A 16,421-nucleotide genomic window follows, 5' to 3' on the forward strand; every position below is an offset into this window, starting at 1 on the left:
CGGTTTTGATTATATTTCATGAATCTATCCTCATTTTTGGCATTTGATTGATGATTTCGATAGGGAAATTAGGGGGTTATTGTCTAAAGTTTCATAGAGTGAATTTTCGAGATTTGAACATCGATTCGGAGCCAGATTTAAGTGAAACTAGTATGGTTGGACTCGTAATTGAATGGATTGTCAGATTTTATGAGTTTTGTCGGGTTCTTAGGTGCGGGCCCGGGTTTGGCTTTTGAGATTTTGCACTTTTGATTAAAGATTCGACCTATATTAGGTTTGTTTTCTTTGGCATTATTTGACATATTTGAGTTGCTTTTGGCTAGTTTTGAGTCGTTTGGAAGTCAGTACGCGCAGGATGGCATTTTTGGAGTATCGTTTGGCTTGCTCGGTATTGGATTTGCTGATTCAAAGTAAGTAACACTTCTAAATTTGGTGCTGAGGGTATGAACCCATGAATATACGTAATATGTGTTTGGTGTTGAGGTGACGGGCGTATGGGCGTACACCGTGTAAATTGTGACTCGGTTGTTTCTGAAGTACTGTGTAGTTACATAATCTTATTTGTATCTATGAGATCTCTACGTGCTGGAATAATTGAGCTGCAAGTCATGTTAGGAATAATGCTTCCGCTATATGTTGGTATTGTTGGGATCCACAGAGGTCGCACTACATGTTGAAGTATTTGCTTAATTTGAAATCATGCACTCAGTCACAGTTATTATTTGCATATCTTATCTCAGTCTCTGTTGCTATTTAGTAATACATCATATCATCTTTGTTTGGGCTGTTTATCATAATTCTCATGAGCCCGGGAGACTGGAGAGATTGATGACTGAGCGATGCTGAGGGCCTGATTGTGAGGATATTTATGATATTGGGCTACACGCTGTAACATGTTTTACTGATTAATTCCATGATTGGCTCATTATAGCGCTTGGGCTGAAGGATCTCTTCCTGAGTCTGCACACCCACAGTGAGCGCATGTGCCTACTGAGTGCGAGTGCAAGTGTGAGTGCCGAGTGATTGGGAGGTCCGAGTGATTGGGAAGCCTGAGTGACTATGAGGACTGAGTGATTGGGAGGACTGAATAAATTGATACTCTGAGAATATGCATATGGTTTATTCACTATGTTGTATTGCATTCGACATGCAGACTTGACATACTGGCATACAGATGCATTTTCCTCATGTTGTACGGTATCACGTCATTCATGACTTCTCATACTCATTGACATGTAGGCATAGAGATGTATTTTCCTCATTCCCTTTGATAATGAAACATTTACCTGTTGAAAAGTTTTGGAAAAAATTACAGTTTTACAAACTTACTCATATTTTGGTAATTTCGGTAAATTATTTGGGTTTTCACTGATATACTTGAAAAGCATGCCTATTTTTTCGGAGCTGTTAATGAGCTGAGAATTTTATCTCTGAGTTACTTCTCTTAGCACTTTGATTATGTTGTTATGAACTGTTATTGACTATTGGTGTTGGGCTCCGACCTTTGTTCTAGCTCGTCACTATTTTAACCTAAGGTTATGTTTGTTACTTATTGAGTACATGGGGTTGGTTGTACTCATACTATACTTCTGCACCTTGCGTGCAGATTTGGATGCTGACGTTCCTATGTATGACGGGAGCTAGCATTGAAGACGTACCTGCAATCCGATTATAGCTGCCTCTTGTTCATGGTAGCTCTAGACCTATGAGAGATATGTTTATGTATAATTTAGATGGATGGTGTATTTATTTCATACTAGCTTTGTAAACTCAAAATCTTAGAAGCTCATGATTTACACTACCTATCCTTGAGAATTTTTTGTATAATATTTTAGTTGTGTTATCATTTCTTCTCTTAATAAATATCATTTGAATTGGTTTATTGTTAATTGGCTTACCTTATGGGTTGGGTTAGGTTCCATCATGACTAGTCGAATTTTGATTCGTGAAAAGTTGGTATCAGAGCTCTAGGTTCATAGATTCTACGAGTCATGAGCAATTTCCTAGTAAAGTCTTCCGGATCGGTATGATGATGTCCATACCTATTTTCGAGAGGCTAAGGGCATTTAGGATAAACTTCCCATTTTTCTTTCCTTACGTGCGACATTGATTCAGCTGCGAAGCGTATCGCTTTGAATTCCTTCCAATGTCTACGTAAGCACTCGGTATCAGCTATACATCAATGACTTATGGATCCTATGGATGAGGTGCGAGATGTGTTTTCTGTGTTCTGGTGATGGGCTAGTCTGGAGGACTTGAGGCCAGGTTTAGACCGCAGCTTAGGCTCGGTAGTTTTAGTTGTGTGAGTATATGCTTTTGGACCTATGTTCGTTAGTGTCCCTATGAGTGGAATTTAGGGCTCGATGAGTGGTTGGATGATTATATGATGAAGTATGATGTGACTGCGGGATATGTTCAAATGGTTTTAACTTGATGAGAAGAGTTTGCTTGAGATGTAAAAAGGACTATTGGGTGCTTGATTTCGGTCTTAATGTGTTGTATAGTCTTGAGTTATGATCGTAATGCATAATCTTTCATGTTGTTTATTTGCGGAACGAAGTAGATTTTCATGTCTTGTTGATGAATTCAAACTCGAGAAGATTAAGGGACTGTGTATTAGTCATGGCTATGAAAAGGTATAGAGAGATGCCAGTTTGAGACTAAGTAGGTGGGTTATCACCTGCAGGGTAATCTACGGATATGTGATCCTTATGATGTTATGTGGAGGCTTTCTTTCCTATCAGTGGGTCATATTTGTACGATTTGAGTTGGATTGATTGTAATAGTTGGCCTGACCGTCATGAGGATGAATGCCATATTTATAGTTTATTTGAGATATTAGATGGTTTGTGTTACATAAGCTTATGAAGGATAGAGTTGAAATTCATTGCGGGATTATGAAATATCATATGTTTTATTCCATGGGTTTGAGCCAAATGGGGGAGTCTGCTATCGCCAATTTGATTGCATGATTATGTGTTGTGCTGGCTTCGGTTTGAGGCAGACTTGTGAATCAAATGTGACTTACGGAGGTTGAGATCGAGGATTACTCAAGTGAAGGAATTTCTGTATACGGGTTATGTCACACTTTATGGGTATATGGGGATCATGGAATATTGAGTTGTTATTGTGGAAGAGTACTACGCATGGAGTAGGACTTTGCTCGGTTGCGTTAAGGCAGGGTTACTTCTTTAGGTGTTGTTGTGCTAATGGGGCACAGGTCGTTCGGCCCGTTTGGGCGGTACAATTGTGATTTGAGCAAAGTGGATGACTCTTGATAAGGTTCTAATGGATTCAAGATTTATATCTGGCAATTGAGCATTTTCGGACTTGTATATGGCTAGAATATGATATTTGCATCGGATGGTATCAGGACTTGCGGTATTTCTATATCATTATGGATACGAAATTTCAGTATCAAGAAGGTGAATGAAATGGCTTTAGATTCACAGAAGGTCTCTTCAGAGTGGGTGTCTCAGTTGTGGTACTTTTGGGGTGCTTAAGAGGGTATACAACAACTTATGGGCCTTATGGTAGTGTGATTTTATGCTAGGATCACTTGTGGTGAGCATTGGGTAAGGATCGTAGTGTTCTGGCAAGGAGAACTGTCAACTTGAGGGTAATTCAGAAGGAACTTGGAGAAATATGACAGTTTGGTAGTAGGTTGAATCAACACGGTAATGGATATGATCGATTCTTTGGGTACTTATGACATGGTGAGTCTCTACAGGTGTTTTGGGGCAATATCCTTGGGTTTGGCGAGCTGCATGACTTGGTTGAGTTAGAGAGATTCAGTTCAGATGGTTTTGGTTATGTGCAAATAGGGTTTCAGAGAGTTTTTTTTATGGTTTCTACCATAGTTGTGATGGATACCTCCTACCGGCGTGTGGAGCATGTTGCGTATCGTGATTTTCTCCTGAATGGGACCAATGGAAGGTTTCTGACTGATCGGGTATGTGTTCTGCTGGTGAGTCAAAGTTGATCATGAGATTCTCGTGCTTTTCACATGATGGCATGATAGATATGGTATATTGTGTGGGATTAAGATTTGCGTGTGCAAGGTCACGATTTAGCTTTGAAGGTACATGAATTCTTACACAACATGGACGAGTTCAGATGACTAGATGAATGATATTACTACTTGGTATTGCCTGAGAAGAGCGTACATTCAGAAGGTTCACTGAGTGATGACTTACAGATGCTTCATTGGTATTGCGGTACTCGTCTGGTTGATCGACTACTGATATTTCCATGTGGCACGGAAGAATTATAGAAGTATTCCTCATGGGATGACTGTGTATGAGAGACGTGGTAGACATTCGGGGGGGGGGGAGTTGGGATCAGATATGGTGATTCATGTGTTCTATGAATTTGGAGACCGGGAGTTCTCAAAAATAGATTATTTCGTGGTTGTGGACTGTGAAGATATGGCTAAAGCTTTCCAGATGATAGTATGTGTTATGCTTCAGTCATTGACTTTCGGAGGGTTGTGTATCTATTTGTAGGTAGCCAGAGTTGATTTGGTGTCCATTGGTAGGCCTAATGAGGATATGTATTCTACACTGGGTTGGATTAGTTGACTCCGTACTACTATTGTTGAGGGAGGTGCCATTCAGTCAGAGTTAAGCTTTTTCATGTTCTGATATGCTCTATGAGTTTCTCTTCCATACTACAAGGGGTTGTGATTCGTTGGTTATATGCACACTTGGTACACTTCTATTTGGGCCTTATAGAGAAATTTGAGCGAGATGGCTATTAAGGTGTTGAATGGTTGATTGCGCTTTGGATATGGTCTTTTCGGGCTGTTGTATATTTTTTTATTTGCTTCTCCATGATCATGGTCATGCACTTGTGTACTTAGTGTCGAATTGCTTATGGCTGTTGATTTTGAGTATTGGGGGCTCGAGGTATTTCATATGGATCGATGGTTGAAAAGGTCAAGTAATTGCAGCTAGGTTATGATAGGATATGATCCTATGTGTTAGATTCATGTGTCTTTGTCCTATTATGTGTGATGGGTTTTTAGCATTGCATTATGGTGGTACTTGTTGAGCTTGTGGGACATTTTTCTCATTTGAGTCATTTTCTATGTTTGAGTACATTTGGATTGTTGCATATTGGTGCACGGATTGCACGACGTGCGGCTTAAGGTTGTATTGGTGTGGCATGTCAGTAGGGCAACTTTATTTGATAAGATTAGGTCGTTTGACCGAGAATATGTGCTATCGGATCTGATTGCGGTATATTTGGAAGGATAATATCGGAAGTCGGCTTAGAAATTGGCTATAGTTCTTGTCAAAGGAGGGAGAGTTGCATGACTTCTTGACTTATTGATCTGATAAGTGGTTACGAGTTTCTGCGTGTTTCTTTCATCATCAGTAATGTACGAAGGTTTTAGAATGGGGTTTTGTTCGATATAAGGTTTATTTCTAGTATTGGGTTTTTTTGAGCAACTATTGTGATTGGAAGTTATCGCTATGAGTATTGGAGTTATGTGGTATATCATGTGATTATATCTTGGGTTATGATTATTGCTCGATGCAGCTTGTTCAGACTTATATAATGTGTAGATGCGAGATTTGGGTATTGTAAGGAATTCCGAATGTTGGAGACTAGTTTCCAAGGTTTATGGGCTAAAGTTGAATTGCGGATCGTAAGTCTAGTTGTGTCTTCAGGATTATATAAATTAGGGTGATGTGGGATCACCCCCCGGGTATGTGCATGGTAAGGTCACACAGCGATTTGATGGCTTTGGAATGGCTCTAGGCATGTTCGAGGATGAACATATATTTAAGTGGGGGAGAATGTATCGACTTGACCGGTCGTTTTGAGCTTTTGCACTTTGCTCAGTAGTTTGGGGGAATGAGTAGCTCCGTACGATATAGTATGACTTGTGTGAATCATCATTTTTAGTTTTTAGGTTATTCAGAATTGATTTGGAAGAATGAATTTCATGATTGAAGCTTTAAAGTTAGAAGAGTTGACTGATCACGTCGAACTATGCCATATAAAAAAGACTAAGCGGTCGCTGCAAATATAATCCGATTTAGAAGTCCGGAGTTGAATCCCACAGGGAATTAACCTACTAATGACAACTGCTAGTTTCGCAAGAATTCAAGTAATCAACATTCAGAAATATTGAATAATGAGTTGAGTGTTTACTAACTAAAAATAAGGTAATTAAAAGCTGTAATTTTATTACTAACAAAGCAAATGTTGTAGACAAGATTGGAAAGGTCTAGGGTTACAATTTCCCCTCTTATCGGAATTCTCCTTATTACGTCTCCGAAAAATTTGCCTATTATTCCTAATCCCACCTTTAAACCCTCCGCATTGATCCCTCATATACGTTAAGAGTGATGTTGTTCAACAACTACCTAAATATGCACCCTTTTTCAAGTAATACATACTAAATTGGCATAGCCGAATGAGGGCCCTTCAATCAACAGCGATAATGACGTAGTTGAACAAGTAGAGAAAATCCAATGACAAATTTATATTAAATGCAACTAATATTCTTCCCCCAAGAGGTTCCATAAAACCTTAGAATAAAGAGTTTAGCTACTCATAAATGTTTTCACAACTACAATATAAGAAATCATCACCAATAATTGAAAAAAGGGAAGAGAAAGATAAAAACTCGTTTCCGAATCTTTCATTTTGCTCCTTGCTTGTTCTTGCCTTCAAAGATATCTTTTAACCCTTAAAAAGTCATTATTTGATGTATTTATGTCACTCAGAGTTGCTAAGGGGCAGAATTTTTCAATCCTACTTCGGATGGGAAAAGCTGGAATTCGCGTCTGCCTTCACGCGTCACGCAACCCATGGACATGGATTCAGCTTTTGAAATTCTTACATTTCGTGAACCGATCCGTGCCTTTGCTTCACTTTGCTGTTTTGTGCCTTCACTTTTCTCCTTTATCGCATCTGTTTTCGTGCCACACACGAGAATAGACGAGCTCCTATTCCTTTAGTTTTTCTCCTTTTTGCAATAATTTGATTTCTTTTGCTCCATTATCATTCAAGCTCACTCCTACAAATAAGAAATTTGTAATGAGTATAATTCACTTCAAATATCATGTAATCTCCCACAACTCACACGACAAATAAGATGAAAACACACTCAAAATCATATAGTTTTGGCCATTTATCATTGACCAAGTTTGACTTTTAGTATTTGACCTCGAATTGGAGTTTTGATGGATCCGTTAGGTCCAGATAGTGCTTTGGACTCGAGCGTATTCCTGGATTTGCATTTGGATATTTCTAGAAGGTTTCGACACTAATTGGTGAAAATTGAAAAATTTGAAGGTTTGCAAAAGTTCATAAGGTTGACCGAGAGTTGACTTTGAGGATATCAGATTCGGATTGTGGTTCCAGGAATTGGAATAGCTTCCTTATGTCATTTGGGGCTTGTGTGCAAAATTTGAGTTCATTTCGGATTGATTTTATATATTTCGGCACGAGTTTTGGAAGTTGAAAGTTCAAAAGTTCATTAAGTTCGATTTGGGGTGCAAAGTGATTTGAGGCCTTGAGTAGATCCGTGTTATATTATGGAACTTGTTGGTATATTTGGACAAGGTCCCGAGTGGCTCAGATGAGTTTCAGATCATTTTGTCACATGTTGCATTGTTGAAGGAATGTTGGTTCTGGTGTTTTCGCATCTGCAGAAGAATGGACACAAATGTGAGTCCGTAGATGCAGACAATTTGTCACAGAAGCGCAAACAATCTTGGCTGGGGGATCATCGCAAATACGGAGGAAGAGGTGCACCTGCGTGTGCGCAGAAGCAAAATCGTTAGGCGCAGAAGCAGGGTCTTGCGCACAAGCGAAGAGGAGCTCGCACCTGCGATATCGCAGAAGCAAAAATTGTTCCGTAGGTGCGAGGAGTTGGTTGGTTAGTTATGGTCGTAGAAGCGTGATATTGTCGCAGAAGCGACTATTTTCTTTGCAGATATGAATAGTGCTAGGCAGAAGCTATATTTTCGAGGGTTGGTCATTTTCTTCTCATTTTTGAGACTTGGAGCTCAGTTTTGGGCAACTTTGAAGGGGAATTTCACCACACAAATTGGGGTAAGCATTCTTAACTCAGTTTTGATTATATTTCGTGGATCTATCCTCGTTTTTTAGCATTTGATTAATGATTTCGAAAGGAAAATTGGTGATTTTTGTCTAAAGTTTCTTAGAGTGAATTTTCTACTTTTGAACATCGATTCAGAGTCGGATTTGAGTGAAACTAATATGGTTGGACTCGTACTTGAATGGGTTGTCGAATCTTGTGAGTTTTGTCGGGTTCCGAGGTACGAGCTCAGGTTTGGCCTTTGGGTTGATTTTGAGCTTTTGATTAAAGATTCAACCTTTATCAATTGGGTTTGTTCCTTTGGCATTATTTGACGTATTTGAGTTGAGCTTAGATAGTTTTGAGCCGTTCGGAGGTCGGTACGCACAAGATGGTATTTTTGGAGCATCGTTTGGCTTGCTCGGTGTTAGATTTGGCTTGTTCAAGGTAAGTAACACTTCTAAACTTGGTGTTGAGGGTATGAACCTATGAATATACGTAATATGTGTTTGGTGTTGAGGTGACGCACATGCTAGGTGACAGGCGTGTGGGCGTACACCGTATGAATCGTGACTCGGTTATTTCTATGATAGAGTGTAGTTACCTAATCTCATTTGTATCTATGAGATCTCTACGTGCTAGAGTAATTGAGCTACAAATCATGTTAGGAATCATGCTTAGTCTATATGTTGGTACTATTCGGATCTACAGAGGTCACACTACATGTTGAAGTATTTGCTTAATTTGAAATCATGCACTCAGTCACAATTATTATTTACATATCCTACTCAGCCTCTATTGCCATTTAGTGATACATCATATCATCTTTGTTTGGCTGTTTATAATAATTCTTGTAAGCCTGAGAGACTAGAGAGATTGATGAGTGAGTGAGGCCGAGTGTCAGATTGTGATGATATTTATGGAATCGGGCTGCATGCCGCAACATGTTTTATTGATTAATGCCATGATTGAATCATTATAGCGCTTAGGCTGAACGAGCCCCTCCGGAGTCTGCATACCCACAGTGAGCGCATGTACCTACTGAGTGCGAGTGCGAGTACGATTGCGAGTGCTGAGAGCAAGTGCCGAGTGATTGGGAGGACTGAGTGACTGTGAGGACTGAGTAAATTGATACTCTGAGAATATGCATGTGGTTCATTCACTGTGTTGTATTACATTTGGCATGCACACTTGACATACAGGCATATAGATGCATTTTCGTCATGCTGTACGGTATAACGTCATTCATGACTTCTCATACACATTGACATGTAGGCGTAAAGATGTATTTTTCTCATGACATTTAATAATGAAACATTTACCTATTGAAAAGTTTTGGAAAAAATTACAGTTTTACAAACTTACTCATATTTTGGTGACATTTGGTAAATGATTTGGGTTTTTACTGATATACTTGAAAAATATGCCTATTTTTCCGGAACTGTGAACGAGCTGAGCATTTTATCTCTGAGTTAATTCTCTTAGCACTTTGATTATGTTGTTATGAACTGTTGTTGGCTATTGGTGTTGGGCTCCGATCTTTATTCCAGCTCGTCACTACTTTCAACCTTAGTTTTATGGGTCAAAAGGCTTTGTGATCAATTACAAACTTGTTTTTAGTTTTATGACTCCATCTTTTTGTTTTGTTTTAACACATGAATCAATCTTTTACACGTGGAGATATAAAAAACACTTTCTTAATTTCAGTATTGTAAAAAGTCATGAAATATCCGTTTCAAAATCAGGTTATAAACCTTTGATTATAACTAGTATTACCTATTCCACCTTTTAGGGACAGTTTGGTTCAAAATTAGGTTATTTTAAAAATTATAACTTGAATTATCTATCCCACCTTCTAAATGAGATAAATAATCTAATGATTATGGTATAAAAGTGTTGGTGAAATTAAAAGTAGTTGAAAAATAAGATGAAAATAAATAAATAAATATTCTTCAGGCTGAGGCGCAAATATCTTACTCTCTTAAAGGAGATTCAAGCCCACTGCGGTAACATCTTCACCGGTCCAGCAATAATACTCTTGACTTGTCGCAGAACATCCCGACAACGTCGTTTGACTCGAACAAACTTTGGACAAGTTATTAAGTCCAAAGCTCCACCAAAATGAATATCTTTCTGCAACAGAAATAATATTATCTTTTGTCGAGAATAAGTTGGAGACTTAGATTTTCTTTTCTTAATTCTCTTTTTTACTACACCAAGTTCACTTTTTTCATACACACTACCAATTTTTTCCATCTCCAACACAAGGAAGCAACACCACTATTTATAGGTGTAGAATCTCTTTCAAAAAATAAATAATAATATAGTGGGATAATAAAATTATAGAATATGGTTGGTGGTTACAAAATTTAAACTTTAGTGGGTAATTAGTGGTAGATCATTGGATTAGTGGTTTCACAAGTTACACCAAATTAATGACCACTTTCTTACTAATTTATAACTACTATTTCACAAAAATAATATATTTTAATATTATAATTTTAATATTAAGATGCACTAACACCAACAAAAGTTATTCTGTTTTTTCTTTTTTTTAGTCACAGATGTGGTTTTCTTTTCCAAGGTCACACTTCTTTTTTACATTTACTTTAACTGTACATGGTTGGAAATATTATCCATTTGGCGCAACTTATTGACCAGTCAACTTATATCTCGTTAAACAAAACAAATACACCAATGTTTAATAACTTCACTAGTAGTTAAAAAATATAAGTATAGGTTTTGCTTATCCCAACGGCTATTTTCCACCTTCGTACATTATTATTCAAATCCATTATTCTCTTTCTCCACCGCCCATTCCAACGGTCCATTCTTCCCACATATTAAGCCTTTCAGACAACCTCGTCTTCCACAATTCACATCACTTTCGTACTGAAAACAAATCTTCAAATACTCTCTCTCTTTCATTTTCTTGATTCTTGGTTTTCTTCATTTGTTGTCTATTCTCCTATCAAATTTATTTGCCTCTTTTTTCTATAATCATCATAAATGGAAACAAAGGAAAATGCTGCTGCTGCTACAGTTCAGCATGTAACAAAAGCATCATCAGATCAGCTTTTAAGGAAGTTTGCAGAGATGGGTTCTGAATCAGAAGATAAAGCTTTAGCTAAGAAGGAACTCAGGTTAGCTAAACGCAGGAAAAGAATACAACCCACTGTCAATGGGAGCAGCACTACTACTACTACTACTACTGTTTTGGGTGAGAGGAATTCCCTTCTACCTCCTGCTGGTTCTCAACGATCCGTGGCGTTGATTCGGCGTTTAGGTATTGGAAAAGCTAAGATTAGAGCTAAGGATTTCAAGAACAGATCCTTTTTGGGTACTATTGAGAAGGTTAGATTTCCACAATTTCTTGACATTCTAATACTTTTGCTGTCCTAGTTCATATATTTGAAAATGTACTAGTAGTATTAATTCTTTTATGTTATCAATGTAGAAAGAATATTTTGATAAATAAGTCAGGTCACCAGTTACAATAAGTTAACAATATAGTTTATATAAGTTAAATTCAATAATTTTATGATACACTTGTTATCTTTTTAGGTACCCCTTTTGCTTTTTTCCCATTTGTTTAGCTAGAGGACTTTGAAGTTCTTAGATTCTTCAATAATTGAGGACTTTGAATTTTATGAGTGCGGGTTCGGAATTCTACTTCAACTTCAAGTAAATGTTCTCATTACATGGTCCGAGTCAAAGTTATTGGATTTGGATGAACAATAACTAACGCTCTACATCCATCACTGGCCGTGGAATTGTTGCACTAGAATCTAGAAATAGACTCGAAATCGATTGGCAATGATTAGCATTGCATTTGAATGGCACTACGTAACATAGCAGGTTGATTGAATCCATCAAATACAGCCCTTTAATAAAGATTCTTCAGCACATTCAGTATATGGGCTGTGCTTCTGCATTACATTCAACTCGTGATTCCAGAGTCCATCCGAACCCAACACTTTCAGTGTGCAGTGTAAAATTATGTGTAAAAATATGCTAAAATGGCAACAAATAAGTAGATATGAACCCTTAATTTAAAAAATACAATGAATTCAATGCTAAGAGCCTTAAAAGTTGAACTCACCAATATTAAATCCCAAATTTGCCTCTGGTTGGCTCAGTGTAGTACATTATCATGGAAAGAATGATACCGTATCACAAAAATGTCCTGTTTTGTCCAGATGATGTAGGTGTAGAGACTGCAGAAAGAAAGAAAATAAGGCTTATGAGATTAAACCTATTCTCATTGTCATTTTGCTAATCAATGACACCAAAGGCATTGAAACCATATGTTAAATGTGCATTATCATTCTGTAGATATGTACTGAACAATATCGATACGTCTCATTCTGTAGATATATACTGCACAGTGAACAATGTCGATATGTTAAATGTGCATTATCATACTGAACAATATTGATAAGTCTCATTCTTCCAAGGCTTCGAATTACTTATAATCAGCAGAGTCTACATGAGACAATTGTCAGCATATGCCTGCAGAGCTTAATGGTCTTCTCTTCTTGTGCATAAGAGACAATCCTTATTTCATCAGTTAGTTTTACCCATTCACATCTGCAATTGTAAAGTTAAACTGTTTGATCCTTTTTGTTTCTCTTTTCATATGCATAGACATGGCGCAGAACTGTTGAAGGAGCTTCCAAAGTCTTCATTGAGAAACATTACAACCGGCACAAGCGTCTAATAAGTGATACGTATTAGGTAAAGTTGTTATACACTTCAAATGGAAGTTCATTCTGACTTGTTAGAACAAGGCAAAGATTTTGCTTTGGCTTCTAACTCGCATTGATTCACTATATTCTTTCATCCACGGTAAGACATAGTAACTACATTCTTTATGTCATTAACATATCTCTCTAACGGTTTTTTCTTATTGTGTCAAGCTGCTGCTTTTGATATGTAATCTTGTGTTGTTATTTTATTCTCTTACTTCCATGTTTCTGTAATTTGATAAGAGAAAAAGAATGAAAGAGAAGTTATGACATTGAATATTATCAATTTTGGTGAAATTTCAACCTCGAGTAGAATGTATTTGACTTTCACTGAAAAGGGTTCGTTCTTGAGTATATATAACAATTTTGAACTAGAGGCCTTTAATTCTAATTGGAACCCATGCTGTACATGTCTGCAGATTCTCAGAAGGAAAAAAGAAAACACTGAATGTGATTGTGAGTTATGGTAATAATATATGTGCGGGTGAGATCTGTATGGAGAAATAAGTACAGAGAAGCTAACAGCAACAGCAACAGCAACGAACGAGAGGAAATTGATGGCCCTCATATTTAGGGGATAACATTTGGATTTTCTTTATCCTAAAAACTGGATAACAATTAAACTTGTAGTGTGGTTTTAAGGTTACGTGATTTCACCTAAGATTAATTGATTAACTTAAAGATAAGGGATGAGAATTGACAAGAATGTAAAACAAACCAATGCTTGGACAGTGCCCTCGAGCTGATGAACCCTCGAGCTTAGTAAAGTAAGAACAATTAAAGAACAACAAGTTGATAAACCAGAGAAAAAGAGAAATATTATATTGCCTTAATTTGTATGAATGTAACATGTTTACAAATGATGGAGATTCCCCTTTATATAGAAGAATCCTAATTATGGTACAATTCTAACTACGGAAGTAAATCCCATGATTGGTACAAATAACCGCCCTTGATTTGATCTATTCCGGAATTTCCGTTGTGATCTTCGACCGTTTACGGATATCTCGCCTTTTCATTATTGCACTTTACTCGAAGTCGGTCATATTTAGTCTCGATCGCTGCTGGTCTCGACCTCGACGGGTACCTTGATTCTTGAACTTGAAACCCCGTCTTCGTACTCTGGCCCGGTCCACTACGAGGCTGACCCTCGTCGTGATTTCCCAGTCTCGATTGAATAGCAAAATCAGGCAAGCCAACCGTATAGAGATAGTCCTTTCATTTCTTGGAGAGTAATGAGAAGAAACGAACCGAGCCTTCAATTTTGTACCTCGACCAATTATGACGTCATCCTCGTGACGTAAATGATGGAGGCGACTGAAGCGTCGCGTCTGCATAGTTCACAAGATCATTCCTGGGCCACTAATGCCTTTGAACCGCCATATCAAATATTATAAATATCATCTTCATAATTTTCTCAAACTTTACTTCCAAAATCTCTTCTAATCTTCCGAGCACTTCCTCTCCCTTCAACTTTTCCAAATCTTCAAATCCCGTTTGCCAACCTTCTCTTCAAACAACAAGTTTTATCTTCTTCTTTCTCTGAACTTCTTATAAAATGGCGAAAACATCGAAAACCGTTCCTCAGAAGGAAAAAGCCTCTTCTTCAGGCCACCGATGTTAGCCACGCATCGAAGAGTGTGTTCCTGGGTCATGTGATCATACTTCCGACTTTAAGATTGAGAAAACCTCATCGGTCCCTAAAGATTGCCATTGGGAAGTGATCACGCCCAACTATGCCTTATTAAAAAGGACAAACAGATATTGCAAATATAATTTGAGTATTTCGCCCAGAGTCGAACCCACAAGGAATTAACCTATTAATTACTCTTGTCAGACTCACTAAATTCTACGTAATCAACTTCCCAAATGTTTTGAATAACAATTGAGGATATTTTTACCAACTACGATCGACTGCAATTAAGTAAATAAAGACTAATTATGATTAAGTTGTAAACAATTAAGAGAAGGATCTAAGGTTGTGATTTTCCCTATTGATGGAATCCCTTTTGGTTATGTTTCATATTGATTTGACTAATCATCTCTATCGATCATGAGCACTCTTATTACCGTAAATCTCTCCCGAGTAATCACGACAATTTACTAGACGCACTCTCCCGAGTTACGCTAGCTGGCTTTTACTACAGCTTACTTTAGATCGCACCCAAGGTTTTGTTATCCCTAGTCCCACCTTTAAACCCTCGGTTATTGATTCCTCATATACTTTGGGAGTGGTGTTGTTCAACAATTACCTAAATATGCACTCTCTCCCAAGTAATACATACTAAATAGGCACAACTAATTGAGGATCCTATCAATTAACTACAACAAGAACGTAGTTGACACAAATAGAGATTAAACCAAACAATCTATATTAACATAACAAGAAGTTCATCATCCTTCAATAGGTTCCATCAAAACCTTAGACTAAATATTTAGCTACTGGTACTAGTGTTCATCATAACAATAGCCAAATTAATCACAAATGGTAAAATACAAAAGGAAGAAATGAAGAACTCTATGTTGAAGTCAGTTATCCAAACCTTGATAATCCTCCTTTGGGCGAGTTGGACCTCTTTTAGGTTTTGTGGAATTGCCCCAGAACTTCCAAGTTTACCCTTGAACTTTATTTTTCCGGAACTGGACTAGCGCGATCACGTTCTGTAGCGCGGCCGCGCTAGTGTTTTGGAGCTGAGGCAGAACACTTGCCCATATGCGTAGCCTGTAGCGTGGTGGGTAGCGCTCCGCGCGCTCCTAGGAATGATTTTTTCATATTTTTCACCTGTTCTTTCCGCTTCCGATGGACTTGTCACTTGCCCAAGCTTACCTGTATTGGTTAGTACTTTCCTTAACTCAAAATTACAACAACTAGCATCAATGGGTTGCCTCCCATGCAGCGCCTGATTTAATGTCGCGGTACGACGCAGATAAGCACATTTAAGGCTCGCTCGACCTCTGAGGTTCAGTCAGGTGGATCTTTGACACTTCCTTTGGTTCATTCATGCTTTACATATAGTTTCAATCTCTGCCCATTGACTCTAAATGTATGAGAGTCTTTCTCTGAGGCAATCTCTACAGCCGCTGAAGGGAATACTTCGACCACTCGAAATGGGTCAGACCATCGTGACTTGAGCTTACCCGGAAATAGCCTCAATCTTGAGTTATAGAGCAATACCATGTCCCCGGGGTTGAAATGTTGCTCAACAATATTCTGGTTGTGCAACCTCTTCATCCTTTCCTTGTACAACCTTGTGCTTTCAAAAGCCAGATATCGGAACTCGTCGAGCTCATGCAATTCTATGATTCTTGTTGTGCCCGCAGCCTCAATGTCTAGATTCAGCTATTTCAGTGCCCACCAAGCACTATGTTCAAGTTTCACTACTAAGTGGCAGGCCTTCCCGAATGCTAACTTATATGTTTACATACCAATTGGTGTTTTAAAAGCAGTTCTATAGGCCCAGAGTGCATCATCTAGCTTTTTCGCCCAATCAGTTCTTGTGGTGTTTATAGGTCAATACACTCTTTCTCTCTATTAGACACTGCGACCTGTCCACTGGTCTGAGGATGATATGGTGTTGCCACCTTGTGGCGCACATCATACTTTGCCAGCAACT

At 38.1% G+C, this 16,421-nt stretch overlaps 1 protein-coding gene across 2 annotated transcripts; it reads left to right on the top strand.

The window, feature by feature from the left end:
* Positions 1–10,890: 10,890 nt before the first annotated feature.
* On the top strand, positions 10,891–13,608 carry LOC107799904 (uncharacterized). Of its 2 annotated transcripts, XM_016623032.2 has the most exons (3): positions 10,891–11,413; positions 12,707–12,796; positions 13,227–13,608. In XM_016623032.2, the coding sequence occupies exons 1-2, from the start codon at positions 11,069–11,071 to the stop codon at positions 12,794–12,796; spliced, it is 435 nt and encodes a 144-aa protein (XP_016478518.1). In that variant the 5' UTR covers positions 10,891–11,068; the 3' UTR covers positions 13,227–13,608. The 2 variants fall into 2 exon arrangements, with proteins under 2 accessions (XP_016478518.1, XP_075110738.1); XM_075254637.1 differs by lacking the exon at positions 13,227–13,608 and having other exon boundaries at positions 10,893–11,413; positions 12,707–13,077.
* The last annotated feature ends 2,813 nt before the right edge of the window (positions 13,609–16,421 follow it).

This window comes from Nicotiana tabacum, chromosome 6 (genome assembly GCF_000715075.1).
Source record: "Nicotiana tabacum cultivar K326 chromosome 6, ASM71507v2, whole genome shotgun sequence".
Lineage (NCBI taxonomy): Eukaryota > Viridiplantae > Streptophyta > Magnoliopsida > Solanales > Solanaceae > Nicotiana > Nicotiana tabacum.